The sequence below is a fragment of the Agelaius phoeniceus genome, chromosome 18 (assembly GCF_051311805.1).
Source record: "Agelaius phoeniceus isolate bAgePho1 chromosome 18, bAgePho1.hap1, whole genome shotgun sequence".
In the NCBI taxonomy this organism is placed as follows: Eukaryota; Metazoa; Chordata; class Aves; order Passeriformes; family Icteridae; genus Agelaius; species Agelaius phoeniceus.
The window spans coordinates 11,610,164-11,626,638 of record NC_135282.1 but is presented as its reverse complement, the minus strand read 5'-3'; the positions used below and the strand labels follow the sequence as shown (position 1 = coordinate 11,626,638).

The following is a 16,475-nucleotide window of genomic DNA, read 5'->3' as shown; positions in this document are numbered from 1 at the left end:
TGTGATTTTCTCCTCTAAACCTGTTGCCTACCCCATCACACAAGCACAGAGGACTCTATGCAGGTGTTTCCAGCAGTAACAGTTGTTCATTCTGGAGCCTCATATGCTGCTGGAGAAGCTGAGGAGCAGTGCAGCTCGTGCCACTTGTCTCTCACAGCTGAGTTTTGTTCCCTTGCAGAGGCTGGATGGCTGCCAAAAGAAACTTGTACTAATATCAGACTGAAGAGCAGGGGCAAGAGGTGAACTCCACAGCTCATCATCTGAATTGCCTTTTAATGGCACAGCTTCCTTTCACATCAGCTGGAATCAGCCATGGAATGTGTCCTGTTCTCCCTGCCCTCATCCACACAGTGTGTGCCCCCAGGAGCAGAGCCAGGTGGCTGCATTAAAAGGTGGGACATGGAATGGTGAGGGACTTCAGGGACCATCTTGTTCTGCCCCCTGTCATGGGCAGGGATGTCACTGACTAAACCCAGTTGCTCCAAGTGCCATCCAACCTGTCCTTGAACACTTCCAGGCAGGCACAGCCAGGGTTTCTCTGGATAAACCTCTGCCAGGGCTTCACTGTTGTCACAGCCAAGAATATCATCTTAATGTGTAACCTAAATGTACCCTCTTTCAGTTTAAAGGCATTCCCTCTCATCCTAGGCAGATCTTCCCTGCAGCTGAAACATCCCATAAGCCTGGAGGTGCAGTTGGAGTTTTACAGCAGGAACCAGTGCCTGACAGACAGCCCCAGCACAGGGTGAGCAGTGGGATGTGGGCTCCAAGCAGGTGGCAGAAGTGCCTGCTCTGTGTACAGGTATGTCCAAATGAGATGCAGATAACTACAGCTTGCACAAGTATCCACAGCTTTTTAAAAACATAGGGAGTAAGTGCAAGTTGTGGCTCAGTTTAACAAACCCTTCCTCTGCAGCTATAGCCCAGTTTAACAGTTCCTTCCTCTTTCTTCCTTTCTTTTTCCTACTGCTAAAAAACAACCAAACAAAGCAACTTCTGCAGAGCCAAGAATTCAAATGCATTTTATAAGAACAGTTGTAACTATGAGTGTTTTAAGCTTTCCACAGGGGAAGCTTTTTAACACAGATAATAAATAATAGGGGCATTTTCTGATTAGAAAGAGGAAATTCAGCAACATGAGAACAATTGCTGCACCACAAACCATTAGATGCAGCCTAGCAACAGCCACTCAGACCTGTATCAGAAATCAGGATTGTCCTCAGGCACTTCCCAGAAATCAATTTCCTTCCTATTTTGGACTAATTGTAGTGACTGTAAGATTCCAATAAGCTTATTTTGCTGTGCAGTAATTTTCTTTATTTCCCAGGTCACATCTAGCCAAGAAAGAACTCAGCTAGTCCCAATTCCAAAGGCAGCCTGACACTGAGGAACACCAGAAGTGAAATTACAAGAAATGGAAAAGTGAAAGTTCCTAGTTTGGCAATAAGGGGACACAGGCTTGGCCCCAAACTGGTCTCTTGAGGGAACAAGAGGGAACACGGTGCCTAGAGGTCATTTACAATCACTGCCTTTGCTGCACCTAAAGCAGCACCACCAGTAAGAGCTCAGGAAAAGGAGCCAGAGCACACCCAGGACACGTTTGGTAAAAGCCACTCATTTGGGTCAAATGATATAAGCAAACATGTGTGTCAAAGTTATGACTCTGATTTAAGCATCATCTAGCTCTCACTTTATTCTGTGAAACTGGGCTCTCCTCTGCTCCAGACAATTCTAGGAAAGAGGCTGCAGGATGCCTAAAACTTCAGACTTTCATTTTCTTTTCTGTATTTTAAGGTCCTTACAAACTGACAAGAAGTTTCAACAAGCCAAATAGATGAGCTAACTTAGTGCCACGTGTGTATCAAGGATTTCAAGAACACCACTAGAGCATGACAACCCCTGGATCATTTGGGTTTGATCTTGGGCTAAGTTTATGTGATGTGATGTATTGGTCCTGCACCAAACCCTCTCATGCAGGTACAAACACTCTTAGCTGCTCCATATCAGACAGGCATTTCTGAGAGGTCCTTAAAAGTCTGGTTAATAGTAACTTACCTTTAAACAAGAGTAGCTGCAGTGTGCTTTTTAGAAATTTCATTAAAATTTCATTGAAATTTTTTTGAAATTTCATTTTCCCAAACTCTGATATTTCATGCCTGCAGTATGACATCATAAAAAGCAAAGTGGAGAAAAACAAGCTTGTTTTGAATATGTGACTATTGTTGCTTACTCATGACTTCATCAAAGCAGTGAAGAAAAAACAAAAGTCTCAGAAGAGCTTCTTTCACACAGACTCTCACCATCCCTTCTTGCAGCAACTGTGCAGGCAAGGAAAATGTGTGACTCCATATTTATTTATTTTAGTTGTGCTCAGAGTTTTACAGGTAGCATCTTCCCTTTAGACCTTCTCAACAGAAATATAAAAAAGTTTGAAGCCATTTTCCCATTTCCCCCCTCATCTCCAAAAATCAACCGGGTGAAATGCAAAAACATCTTTTGTTAACAGAGTGGTGAGTTTGGCTTATCCCAGTCTAGAGCTGGGCTTCCTGCTATGGCACAGACCTATTAGTTTGTAACTTAGAAAACCCAGCTCCAGAGTCCTGTAACTCCCACCTACTCAACAGGAAACAAATATCTTCTCTAGCAGTGACAGGGACATTCCTGGTAGCTGACACCATGCAGGGGAAACGCTTCCTGCAGCTTGAGTGAGCAACTGGGCACCCAATCTGTCTTCGTGGGATGGAGAGGAGGCAGGGAACAAACTCTTCAAGGCAGAACAGACTCTTCAAGTAAGCACTGCACGTCCTGGTGGACGCGCCTGTCTTAGCAGACGGCTGTGGCATGAGGCACTTCGGTCATGGCTGTAGAGAACTGTCCCAGTTCCATCAACAGAATCACAGGTAAATGCGTTCTCTTTCCTGTGAGAAGTCCCTGAGTTGCAGATCTAAAGGATCTTCCCCCAAACACACCTTGGTGTCACTAGAGCTGAGGCAGGTCAGTAGCCCGCGGGGAATCCCCCTTTGCGCGAGTCGGAGGCGGCGGCCCAGCCGCGCTCGGTCCTGAGGATGGCCTGGACCACTGCACCCCCGCTCACCCGCGCCGTGCTGTGCCTCCTCTTCCTCAGCTGCTGCTCGATGCCCTGCAAGGCACAGCGGGGTGAGAACACTGCACCTGCTGCAGCCTGCAGTGCACAGCTGGGTGAGAACACTGCACCTGCTGCAGCCTGCCATGCTCAGCTGGGTGAGAACACTGCACCTGCTCAATGCCCTGCCATGCACAGCTGGGTGAGAACACTGCACCTGCTCAATGCCCTGCAGTGCACAGCTGGGTGAGAACACTGCACCTGCTCAATGCCCTGCAACACACAGCTGGGTGAGAACACTGCACCTGCTCGATGCCCTGCAATGCACAGCTGGGTGAGAACACTGCACCTGCTGCAGCCTGCCATGCACAGCTGGGTGAGAACACTGCACCTGCTGCAGCCTGCAGTGCACAGCGGGGTGAGAACACTGCACCTGCTGCAGCCTGCCATGCACAGTGGGGTGAGAACACTGCACCTGCTGCACCCTGCCATGCACAGCTGGGTGAGAACACTGCACCTGCTCAATGCCCTGCAGTGCACAGCTGGGTGAGAACACTGCACCTGCTCAATGCCCTGCAGTGCACAGCTGGGTGAGAACACTGCACCTGCTCAATGCCCTGCCATGCACAGCTGGGTGAGAACACTGCACCTGCTCAATGCCCTGCAGTGCACAGCTGGGTGAGAACACTGCACCTGCTCAATGCCCTGCCATGCACAGCGGGGTGAGAACACTGCACCTGCTCAATGCCCTGCAGTGCACAGCTGGGTGAGAACACTGCACCTGCTGCAGCCTGCAATGCACAGCTGGGTGAGAACACTGCACCTGCTGCAGCCTGCAGTGCACAGCTGGGTGAGAACACTGCACCTGCTCAATGCCCTGCAGTGCACAGCTGGGTGAGAACACTGCACCTGCTGCAGCCTGCAGTGCACAGCGGGGTGAGAACACTGCACCTGCTGCACCCTGCCATGCACAGCGGGGTGAGAACACTGCACCTGCTCAATGCCCTGCCATGCACAGCTGGGTGAGAACACTGCACCTGCTCAATGCCCTGCAGTGCACAGCTGGGTGAGAACACTGCACCTGCTCAATGCCCTGCAACACACAGCGGGGTGAGAACACTGCACCTGCTGCAGCCTGCCATGCACAGCTGGGTGAGAACACTGCACCTGCTGCACCCTGCCATGCACAGCTGGGTGAGAACACTGCACCTGCTCAATGCCCTGCAGTGCACAGCTGGGTGAGAACACTGCACCTGCTCAATGCCCTGCCATGCACAGCGGGGTGAGAACACTGCACCTGCTGCAGCCTGCAACCTGCATCCCCCACAACCAGCCAGGTGTTCAGGGCCTGTGTTGCATAGGGCTGTGTTGTTCCTCCTCTTCCCTTTGCTTTCTGGGATACCCTACTTTTGAAGAAGTGGAATTCAGAATTTGATATGTGTGGTGCTCAGTATGGGTTACCAATACTATTCTTGGTCACAGAGATTCACACACTAACAGCCAGGACTGATGGATCCTGTTTGGCAGTGGTGAAGAACACAGGACTTGTAGAGAGCAGGTCATCCTCCCCAGTGCTGGCAGATACCTCAGCTGTTATCTTCATGAGAAGCTTATTAACAGAGGAACTTCTGCAGAGTTTGATAAAACTGCATTATGTAGGACTGTTTTCCCAAATACAGAGGCACAGAGATATGAGATGGGTACAAAGAGGCAGATACAGAGGCAAGAGAGATGTACAAAGCCTCTGGGGATGTGCAGGTGCTCAGGGTGAATGAAGCTGCCAGCTCAGGTGAGTGGTCTGGAGAGCAGGGCAGACGTTGCCATCAGCTCTCCAGCTGACAGCACTGTGCTGACATCTTTACTGTGAATATATTTTCAAGTCTGTTCCCAGGTCCCTCTGGGCATCCCCCCTTGCTAGCTCTGGGCCAGGCCTTCCAGATTCATCATGAGGTTGCACGACAGGACAAGAGTTCCCTGAGACTGACTGGATTGACACTGCTGGATGCTCTGGGCCCTGATGTGGTTTGCTGTTTTGCAATTCCTTTGTGCCAAGCATCACTGCAAGCAGATGCTCAGTTTCAGACACATTCACTCTTCCATGCACTGGCTTCACACCTGTGTGACTGAGACTGAAGGTGCACTTTGAACAGCTTATTGTGACCCAGCATTAGACCTGGACCAGCTTTGCTGCTGCTCACCTAGGAACATTTGGCCAAACCTGCTGGTTTTCCACAGTGCTTGCCCTCCCAGCACCAGGGGCCCAGCTCATACATGTTCATGTATGGCTCTGGTGAGACCAACCTCCTCTATTTGCTGCTCAAGCTCCGTGATGTTGGGAAACAGCTGATCATGAATTCTGGGCTCCTCCACTGCTTTCTTCACATCATAACCAAACCAGATGGAATTCATGATTGTCTGTGAGAAGCAAAAAGCCTTAATGTCAATTACTGTGTTCAGAGAAGTCTGACCCTTGGAGCCACATAGGCAGAGGTGCCTCAAGGATGCTCACAGGGCACACCAAAGGCACCATCTCTGGTTTGTGTGGCTTTCAGTGGTTCTTCTCTTGGCCAAGCAAAACACAGGTACATTGCAGCTTGTATATGCTTAGGGATTCCCACACAAAGAAACCATGAGTGACTAAAATTAACACAGCAAAAGGATGAGATCCCCAGGCCATGGTGGCTGGGTTTGTGCTGCTGGAGCCAAGCACACAACAGTCACCTCAGCAAACACACCTACATCTTCCTGCTATTGTACAGCCAGTTCCCTTGGGCCTGGCTCCTCTCTGCACCATTGAACTGCAGGCTGGAGCTGCTGGGAAGTGAGAACACTCAGAGTCCAGGGCTTAGGAAATTGTTTGTAGTGGTTTTTACAGAATTCTCCTCTACCTCAGCCAAAAGGCCAGATCCAGCCTGGTGCTGCTGCCACAGCAGCTCACAGATGCCCTGCCTATCATGCCCTGCCTGACACTGTGCCTGAGCTGAGTTCTTATTTAGCTTCTCTGTGGGACCTTGATCCAAAGTTTGGGATGTTGGATGGGAACAACTCTAAACTAGGTAAATAGGCTCATGGAGAGTCAGAGAACAGAACTCAAAGCAAATCTTGTGCAAGTGGTAAGAACCACTTGCCAGAGAAAACATCATTAAGGAGGCACTGGAGTAACTAAAGGGGGCAATTTAATAGCAGACCTTTTGTAGCCCTGGCAGGAGTTGGTGTTGGAGGTCTGGCCCTCAGAATGCCAGGCAGGAACCTCCTTTTCAAGCCCCTGGCCCCCAGCAGGGAGCCACAGCCATGATCCTGTCACAGGTGCAGATGGGAATCCCCCCAAATCCTGCCTCTCCCATTTGGCCCCATTTGCCCTCACCCTCACGTACCAGTGCTGTTGCTGTAGTTATTTTTGTTCCTCCAGAAGCACCGACCACCATCCTCACCTGTTTCATTTTATCCACCAAAATGGAGGGGCACATAGAGGACATTGGCTGTTTACCTGTTGGGGACACAGAGGCAACACAGAGGCTCAGCTTTCTACCTGCAGCTCACAAACTTCCAGCTCTTGCTCCACATCTAAGCCCAGAGCCTCAGTATCCACCTTCCTGACTCAGCTCGTGTCCTGCTCAGCCCTTGGGGATCCCACCATCCCCTGCACTCATCTCCTTCCTGACTCTCTCCCACCACTGTCCCCTGCAGGTCCCAGGCCTGTGTCCCATGGCACAGATGCTGCAGTGTGAGCATGCACAATGCAGCCAAAAGATTGAGTCAGGAATGCAGTTTACAGCTACCTGGAGCTATGAAATTCGCTGGAGAAGGAGGGATCCCAAATCCATTGATTATGTAAGGTGAGCTGAAGTCATCCATTTCATCATTAAATATGATTCCACTCACGTTGGATCGTACATCAGAGCCAAAGCTGGAGAAAACAAATTGTCAAAGTCAGGTCAAACCCACAGCAAATCCAGGCAGAGCTTCAGCTGAATTTACTGCAATGTAAACCTGGGATTTGGTTGGAGTAACTCCACTCCCTCCCATTGTAAAGGACTTTCTGTTCCCCCTAGGGGGAAGGAAGCAGTTAATACTGTGAGTACACAGCTACACACAGAGGAAAGGCAGCCCAGAGCCCTTCCTACACCTCTCCTGAGAGGATCCCCTGGGGAAAACGAGCACAGCACCTCAGCACAACTACTGCCCCTTGCAGGTGGGCAGCACTGCACTCCATTCAGAGGCAGCACAGCTCCAAGGCTGGCACATTTGGGAATGACTGGGGGTTTGCTTAGATGTGTCAAGCTGGAGACATTTTCTATGGATAAAAATAAGCTTCACACCCTGGCTCCAGGCCATATATGTGAACACAGCTCTTTCTGACAGCACTCACAGCCAAACACTGCGCTCCCAGGCCAACTGTATTAGCTCAAATTCCTTCCAAAAGCCTGGGAAATCAGAACCAGCAGCAATAGCTCTGCTTATGAGAAGATCCAGATGCAGCCAACGTTGTGGTGGAATTGAACAAGAGAGAGGACACAAGCACGAGGCCTCAGTGTTGAGCACTGACCTGCAGGCTCAGCAGAAGTGCCCATCCCCAGCACTACTGACCCCTGCCCCGCCCCAGAGGTGACAGCTCAGAGGTGTTTGACACCCAGAACCAGCACGAGGAAGACGGCAAAGGCCTACAGGGAAGGAATGTCTGAGCTCCTACTATTGGTTGATGGTGCTGGTGGCGGACACAGCACTGCCATCGTCAGCCACAATGGAGACGTGGGATGTACCGGCATTGTCTCCAGTGTAGTACACGGGCTCGTAGTACTCCACGGGGTGCGAGGTGCTGTCTGTGATCTTCCTCCGCAGATTGTCTGCAAACAGCTCGGAGGTCATGTTCCTGATTGCCTGCCAGAGAAACCCAGAGCACTCACTCAGCAGGCTAAGAGACACGTTCTCATGAGGCTGATATCCAACACTTAAAATCCCAGCAGTGAGGCTACAGTTTCTCCCCAAGGGCCTTCCTGTGGTGGTCCCAGGACGAGGGAAGAGATGAGAATCTTGACTCCATGTTTCAGAAGGCTGATTTATTATTTTATTATATATAATTATTTTATGATTTTATGATATTATATTAAAAGAAAATGATATATTAAAACTACACTAAAAGAATAGAAGAAAAGGATTTCATCAGAAGGCAAGCAAGGAAAGGAATGATAACAAAAGCTCTGAGCCAGCTGAATGTCATTGGCCATTAATTAGAAACAACCAACATGGACCAATCAAAGATGCACCTGCTGCATTCCACAGATATTTATTATATATCCAGCAGATAATTATTGTTTACATATCATTTCTGAGGCCTCTCAGCTTCTCAGGAGAAAAAATCCTGGCAAAAGGATTTTTCATAAAATATCATGGCGACAGTCTTCCTTCTTGGAAGATGGACATTGTAGAAAAAGATCTTTTTAAGCTGTCACAGGAACAGCTGTTAAAGTCACCCCTTTGTGCAGAAGTTGATCAGCATCCATTATTGCAGTGCTGTGGAAAGCTGCCTCCACACTGCTGTGAGGCAAGCAGGGCTACACTTGCTTCAGGGACAAGAGGAATGGGATGGGAGAGGGACAAGGCAAGGTCTGACCAGAGCTCTGTATGTTGAAAATTTGTGTTCATCAAGCTAGGCTGGGCTCAGAGTCTGCTGCTTTTGCAGGACAGAAGTAAAGCCCAAAATGCAAAGTTGGGACAAGCAGTCTCATCCCTTCCAATCTGCTGCTCCATTTTACTACAGGCAAGTCTGGTTAGAGAGCCACAAAGATGCTGGGAATATAGTGAATAAAGACTATAAAAGCAGGCAGGGTTAGAGCTAAATGTACTCCAGCTCTCCTGGTGAATTGAGGAGTTTGCTTTTCCTTCCAGCAGGAAGGTTGCCTCCATTTATAGCCCTGACAGCTCAGCCATGAGCCACATGGGACATCACGTTTTGACTCAGAGCTGTTTCAGTGCCTGTCACAGCAAGTGGCACAGAGGATGCCTGACAAAGTGGAGTCACCAAAAACTTTAAGCCAAGTTCCATCAACTTTGGTGTTGCAGAAAGAAAAGACTTTTGCCAGGTACCTCTGTAATGTTGACAAACTTTGGGTCTCCCAGCAGAGTCCTCTTGGCGTAGGCGAAGCGAAAGGCCTCCACGATGCGGTGGTAGGTCAGACCTTTCTCCTCCACGGTTTTGATGCTGGCAGCAGAGAAATTATATCCTGGCAACAGAGCACAAACAACTGTGAACACAAAGCACAGGGTCCATGGATTGCTAATGCACCTGTGTCAAATGTATAACCTTGAAGCCCAATGTCTACAGAGATGCAGTCACTGGACTGTCCTCATCTCCACATGGAGAGCTCAGGAGCTCTGGTAGTTTTGAGCACTGTGGGAGTCACCAGCAGAATTTGTACTTGCAAAGAAGCCTCAAGTACATGTTAGGTTCCACCCATACAGGTATCAGGGAAGCTCCCCCACCAGGAGAATAATTTTCCTCTTGCACCTGTAATTTAGGTAGGAAGGTAACATCCCTGAGTTTACAGCAGAGGAGGAATGTTTCTGCATCTCTGATCTCTCCTGGGCTCTCAGACCTCTCACCTGCTGGAGGTCTATCAGGGAGGCCTTGTTCCCCCCAAAAAAGGTGATGTTTTTGGAGCTCTCCCAGCTCCTGGTGCCTGTGGGGCACTGCTCTGTGGCACTCTCACCTTTCAATATGTTCAAAATGAGGGCCAGAACTGGGCCACTTAGGGGGGCACTGGGTGTGTAGAGGGTGAACTCCCCGAGTTTGATCTGTATGGGGTCCTCAATCACTGTGGCATTGTAGTCCCTCAGGTCTTCCAATGTGACAATTCCCCCTGGAAAGAGAAGGAAACTAGAGATGTGGGTTTATGTCATCTCTGGTGGGAAGGGGAGGTCATGCTCCACCACCATGAATCACAGCATGGACAAATCCAAAAAGTAACAAGGCGAGGAAAGAAAAGATATGTGCCCAGGAGATTTATTCCTTGATAGATCCATCTCAGGCTCAGATAGTTTAAGCACAAAGTTGGGCTGATTTACAGCAGACACAACTCTGGTGATCCATCTTTTTTTACAGAAGAACACCAGCAGTGTCAGGCTACAAAATGTCCTTAAGAATTCTGTTTACAAGAGGAAGATGCAGTTCTGGGTGCAGATGCTTTGTGGCACCCCACAGGTAGAATAATTTGAGTGTTCCTTCACCTTTCTTATCTGAAGGGGGAAGAGAGTAAGTAATTATCCATCCCAGATGAAGCCAGTGAATTACTCACAGGAAGTTCCCCAAGCCAGCCAGTGCTGGCTGGTGAGGGTGAGATACTGCCACCATCTAGTGGCACCGAGAGATCAAACAGCTCAGAGCTCTCAGGACCACCACGGATGCAACGTTTTAGGCACAAACTCGTGGGATCCAGGCTCTCTGAACAGCCTGAACTGCACAGACTTGGGAGGCTCTGCGGCACAGAAATGCACAGCAAACACTCTCCATTTCTGAGTTTCAAACACATCTGTTAAAGTGCTTCTTTTGGGTGTCCTGTTGCCACAGATCTCAGAGGCAGCATTTCAGGGCTGGCCTCTCCCAAGGCTTCTGCAGGTCACTGGCTCCTCCTGGGGCTCTGAGCAGTGTGGTCACTCCTGCTGCTTGGGAAGGGTGTCCTGGTTCTCACCTGCCTTGTGGATGTCAGCAATGATCTGCTTTGCCAGGCTTCCTGTGTAAAAGGCATCTGCTCCTTCATTGGCTATAGTGGCGTAGGTGTTGGCTAGTTTGGGCATCTTGATGGTTTCACCCTCCTGCAGGATTTTCCCTCCTTTGCAGAACACTTCACTAGAAGAGAAAGGAGATGGAGAAGATCAGGTATGAGGGATAAGTTCAGAACTATGTGTGTCAGTGGCAGCTGAACCAGCATGGGTGTTCATGCTTGGTGCTTCTTGGAGAGAAGGAAACTGCCTGAGCCATGGCCCAGGGCTCCTCAGATCTTGGCACTGGGACACAAAATTGAGCAGCGTTTCCTGACCTGTAATTCCACAAGCTCAGTGTGCTCCATGGAGCCTGCAGCAGGGATTTTCACCATGGCACCACCCTCCCTGCCCACCCCAGGGGCCAACAAGTGCCTCAAGATGCACAGGAGGGGCCACAGTCCTTGGACTCAGCAGTGCAGTTCAGAGCACAGCCTATTAAGCTTTGAGGTTCAAAGCTTCCAGTAAATCCAGAAGTGTTTCAGTCCCTGTCTGATAGATCTTTAAGGTAGATTGTTTCCTCTCTAGCTCCCCATGATGGATCATGATTGTGCTGCTGTGGACCTGCCTGATTGAAGGACAGGGCAGGGTGTACATTACCAATTGGATAGCAAACAAACCTGCAGCTGGCAGAGATTTTAAGGAAAAGAGAGAATTAAGCATGATTTCCATCACGGCTGGACATAAACACTGAGGGTTTGACTGTAAGAAGTGAGGAGTATTTAAAACCCTTCATGCTCAAAGTCTTTGCCAGAGGTGGATGGTCAGAGGCACTGCTTGAGGAAGGCTGATTGTAGTGTAAGAGATGATCCAATTCCCACTGCCTGACAGCAGATGAGATGTTCAAGGAGACTCTGCAATTACTCCAAATGCAGGCAGGATCAGCTTGGTGCACTTACAGCATGAGGAGAAGCAGGGATTCAGAAGATCCATTGCAATTGGGCAGGCTGATCCCAGCTCACTCTAATTCCACCTTGCTCAGACAAATGGGCTTCAGGAGTAGAATTTCTCCCCCTTTAAAGGTCAGGACTGAACATTCCCCATGATTTAGCACCTTTGGGTATCTGCAGTGACACCAGCAGGCACAGTGAGTGTGGTTACTGCAGGGGATGCACACTGCACTGCACAAACACAGGGACTTTGCAGATTGGATGCAGCCACCCCAAATTTCTCTGCATAGGACAGCAAGTGCTCTACCTACCACAGCAAGGGATTGCTTTCAATTGCCTCCTCTTTTGATTTGATGGCTGCAGCAAGGCCTTTCCCAACAGGGAATCCTTCTCTTGCCAGTTTGATACTGGGCAGAAACAGATCTTTCCATGCCAGTTTGCCATGCCGTTTGTGAGCCAGCTCATAGCCACGGATTTCTCCTGGAACAGCGATTGACAGCCCTCCTGGAGCAGAAAAGGAATGTGTTAGGTCTCCCACAGCAAGAAAAGGAAGTGGTTGATGGAGCAGGAGGTAGGGCAGGCATCTCTGGTTTTAGGCAGGGCTTGTGTGTACTGTGACCTGCTCAGCTTGTGAGAATTAACAGAATTAACAGAATAATTTGGTCTGACATTTGTGCCTATGTATTCTGAACTGCTGAAACCCCTCTGTCCTCTTGCTGGTAACTCCAGTTTTGGGATCATTTCCCTCTGTAGGCTCTGTACCAGAGCAAAGCTGCTCAGAACACAGAAGCTGTCATGGGAGAGGACACAGACTGTGATGTACTTGAACCCAAAACTTTGTTGCAGCATTGTAACTACAACTGGAACAGATTGATTCCACATCCCACAGTGATGTTGCAGTTTGCTTCAATCCTGTGTTCACTTGCATCTCCTAGAAGTTTAATACACTGCTCAAACCCCCTCCAAGGTGCTGCTCCTTCTTGCTTAGAAGAGTGACCATGAAGAGAATTAGTTAGTATTTCTTTCTATTTCTTATTAGAAAATACTTTCCTGCTAGGAAGCTTGTCTGGAGACCCCAAGCTTAATGGGGCTTGTGGTTGAAGCCACCACAACAAGTAATTTAGGGAGGAAACCTGAACTGACAAAACTCAAGGTGATCCACACAAAGATTTATTCAGAGGTGGAAAGCAAAGATGGCACATGTGGAACAGGTCATACTCAGTGCTTTGCATCCACCTGCTTTTTAATGAAGTGAAAAGCAGAAAGTGATGGGGTCCCTGACTAGTTTAAAGGGCAGTGTTTTTAGCTTCTTTGTCAGGCCAGAGTTTGCAAATTGTGTAAGAGGATATTTCCAGGATATTTCTAGGTGAGAAATCCTGTAGGTAGGCAAGAACCAACCATGAGAAATGTTCTCAATGTAGATGTGCTGGTGCAGGGAATGCTGGAGCAGTGAAGCAGCCTTTGCCATACCTTTCAGAGAGAGCTGTGTGTTGTTCCCAAACATGTCCACCGATGCATTTTTTGGAGCCACTTCTCTTGCATTAATGATTTCCACTTTTCCTTTAATGACAGAGCAAGGAAGATGATGTTTAGCTCTGGACTCTGCACAGAGCCATGGTCTCTGCTGGAGGACTCTGACCAACGTGAGCCAGGTCCTTGGCGATTATTTTGAGGACATTCCCCCGGAGGCTGTGAACATCATTCACCTTCTCCAGGTAGGATAAATCACTCAGATAAAGTTGTCCAGCTGTTCCAGGTGTGTGTGGCCCTGTTCCTTACCTGTGCTGCTGTAGATGGTGAAGAAGAGGCCCCCTCCAATGCCCATGCTGTGAGCATTCATGAGTCCCACGCACAGCAGGGCTGCGATCGCGGCATCCACTGCTGAGCCTCCCTGCTTGAGGATGTCCCTGTGCAGCAGAAGGGAAGGGGACATGTGACAGTGCCTCAGCTCCCTGTCAGCACTGCATGACAGGCTCTCTCAGGCACATCTGTCCACACCCAGCCTCTGTGCTCCTCAGGAGCTTTGAGCTTCTGTCACCAGAGAGAACAGAGCCTTAGTGGTCAGTGTGCCCTCGTTAGAGACACATCCAAACCAGCCTGAAACCAGCGAGATGTGACAGAGTACACGTGGGGACAGACATTCATTACACTGTCATACACACACTCATTACACTGTCATAAGAAATTACAGTTTTCTCAGGAGCCTTAAATCTGCAGCACTTGAGACTAGAACTGAAGGATATCTCAATAAATGTTTTTTTTTAAAGGAGCTAGAAAGAAAACTCTCGTTCTCATTGTTTATGGATCCAAGGAATCTTTGCCTGCTATGTTGTCTGAGCAGCTGCAGTAAAGCTGGTCAAGCATGGTAAAAGCCTGGGGTTTATTAGGATCTCCTCTTTCTACAGGGAGAGTAGGGATTGATTATCCATGCTGGGCAACTGCAAGGATTGCACCTGAACATTGGGGAAGCAGCAGTTGTGTCTCATGCCAGAGCTGTCAGAGCCAAGGAGACAGGGCACAGTGACTGGGTTGTCACAGACATATTATATGAAAAATCCTTTCATTAGGATTTTTCTCCTGAGAAGCTGAGAAGCCTCAGAGGAAAAGAAAAACAATAATTATCTGCTGCTGTGGAATGCAACAGGTGCATCTTTGATTGGTCCATATGAGTTGTTTCTACTTGATGACCAATCACAGGTCCAGCTCTGTTGAGACTCTGGTCAGTCACAAGATTTTATTATCATTCCATTTTTCCCTTTCAAGCCTCCTGATGAAATCCTTTCCTCTATTCTTTAGTAAAGTTTTAATATATCATTTTCTTTTAATATAATATATATCATAAAATAATAAATCAGCCTTCTGAGACATGGAGTCAAGATTCTCATCTCTCCCCTTGTGCTGGGCCCCCTGTGAGCACCCCCCAGTGGGTACCTGCCAATGATGGAGCAGGGCCCTGCGTCGGTGGCCACGGCCGCCCTCCTGTAGGTGTGGGTGTCCCCTGAGCGCAGCCCAAAGAACAGCCCCAGGAACAGCACCAGCCCCAGCAGGGCCACAGCCACCACTGCCACCACCACACAGCGTGTCTTCATCTTCCTGTGGGGAGAGACAGGATGGTCAGCCCTGCTGCCACCTCCTTTGGGATCCTCAAAGCATCACCCGGGTAAGAGCTGCCTTACAGCAGGGCAGGAAACAGCACAGAAACCTCCAGATGCAGAGGTGAGGAGGGAAATCCAAGGAGCAGAACACAACTGCTGTTAGTCATGGCTGACATCATCTTCAGGACAAAAAAAAAAGTTAAAAATTAAAAAATATAACTTTACATAATCTGCTTTTAAATGCCACATCTGTGGAGGAGTCTCTGCCTGGAAGGTTGCCAAGGACCAGTGCAAAACACGTCTAGGTCATTGGGAATCAACCTTGGATGAAGCTACAGTGTGAGCACAGCACCCATTCCTGCCTGGGCCCTTGGCCAGAGCACCTTCCCAATGATCCCAGCACTCCCAGAGGGCCATGGCCAGTGCTCAGGTCCCCATGTGTCCCAGTCCTGCACTCAGCTGGTCTCAGGCTGCACGGGGCTGCAGCTCATCTGAGAGTGAGCACAGAACACCAAGAAGCTCCCTAGGTGCACACAGGGATGAGCAGAGAGCTACTGAGGGGATGGACACTCACTGCCACCCTGCTGGGACAGGCACTTCAGCAAATACAGCTTCAACAGCTACTCTTTGACCCATTTTCTTTTCTATTACAAGACCATTCCAGCAAAATAGACCTAAATTAATCATATTGCCTTCAGAGACCACCTCCCCCCTTTGTACTGCAGCTCTGGGTTTTTACCACAACTTCAGCACAACAGCCAAGATGTCCTTTACCTTACCAGAGCATCTGCCATCCTCAGAGAAAAGCCAGTCCATGGAATTGTGGTGAAGAGCAGATGCACCAACCCCACTGTGGATGCCCAGCAGCCCAAGGCAGAGTGAGCTCAGCAGGCAGAGCAGCCCTCAGTGCCCTGCAGCAGCCACACACTCAGGAGCAGGCAGCAGTGAGTGTGCCAGCACTGAGCTAACTAAGGAAACAGGCCAGGCCAGCCAAACCAAAACTTTTCTTAGAGGGGGGTGATTAGCAAGCAGCCGCCCCCCCCAGCCTCACACCCTGCCTTAAACCAGGAGATTTGGACACATTTGCTGTCCAGGCCCTGTATCTGTGAGTCTCAGCCTGAGCACTAAAGATGCCCATCTCCATCCAGGTAAAGCAGCTGTAAATCTTCTGTATGTGCTGCTCTGTAAACAAGTGTCAGCTCAGGGTAGTAAAAGGAAATGGATGAAACCTCTTTCCAGGTTCTAGAACTTAATTTACACTCAACCACTTTTAAAAGAGACCAGTGGTGTGTTTGCAGAGCAATGACTGTGCAGGGAAACAGAGAAGCCATTATGTCCCTAACAATAGCTCACACACAGCCTCAGAGTTTAAAGACAGTTTTGTTTGTTGGCAGAGATATTTCAGCTTCAGCACTGGCAGTCTCCTCCAAGCTACACAAGAAATGCCATGGGATCTTTTATCTGTGCCCCAGCTCAGCAGAAGGTACTTTGTTTGTCTGAAGGCTGCTCTGTGCTGGGCTGTCCTTCAAGCCTGGGCTGACTCAAGCCCTGTAGTGCAGAGTTAACCCCTGGGCTCCTGGCTGGGGCTCTGCAGCTCTTCTCACAGCTGCTTGTGCCACTGCTGGGCCCCTGCAGAGCTTTACTGCCTCCTCA

General features: G+C 49.2%; 1 protein-coding gene across 6 annotated transcripts in view; it reads right to left on the bottom strand.

The window, feature by feature from the left end:
- Positions 1 to 2,336: 2,336 nt before the first annotated feature.
- GGT1 (gamma-glutamyltransferase 1) overlaps positions 2,337 to 16,475 on the bottom strand; it is a 32,430-nt gene continuing 18,291 nt past the window's right edge. For 4 of the 6 annotated variants that reach the window (XM_077187839.1, XM_077187843.1, XM_077187844.1 and 1 more), the window contains 12 exons: positions 14,659 to 14,820; positions 13,507 to 13,634; positions 13,198 to 13,287; positions 12,039 to 12,231; positions 10,768 to 10,925; positions 9,790 to 9,939; positions 9,167 to 9,303; positions 7,773 to 7,960; positions 6,862 to 6,989; positions 6,457 to 6,569; positions 5,384 to 5,497; positions 2,337 to 3,139 (listed from right to left, as the gene is read on the bottom strand). In XM_077187839.1, coding sequence (XP_077043954.1) covers positions 2,996 to 3,139; positions 5,384 to 5,497; positions 6,457 to 6,569; positions 6,862 to 6,989; positions 7,773 to 7,960; positions 9,167 to 9,303; positions 9,790 to 9,939; positions 10,768 to 10,925; positions 12,039 to 12,231; positions 13,198 to 13,287; positions 13,507 to 13,634; positions 14,659 to 14,820 — 1,705 coding nt within the window. In that variant the 3' untranslated portion in view covers positions 2,337 to 2,995. Of the gene's footprint in view, positions 3,140 to 5,383; positions 5,498 to 6,456; positions 6,570 to 6,861; positions 6,990 to 7,772; positions 7,961 to 9,166; positions 9,304 to 9,789; positions 9,940 to 10,767; positions 10,926 to 12,038; positions 12,232 to 13,197; positions 13,288 to 13,506; positions 13,635 to 14,658; positions 14,821 to 15,596; positions 15,789 to 16,475 lie in introns of those variants that run through there. The other 2 variants (XM_077187840.1, XM_077187841.1) reach the window with 2 other exon arrangements.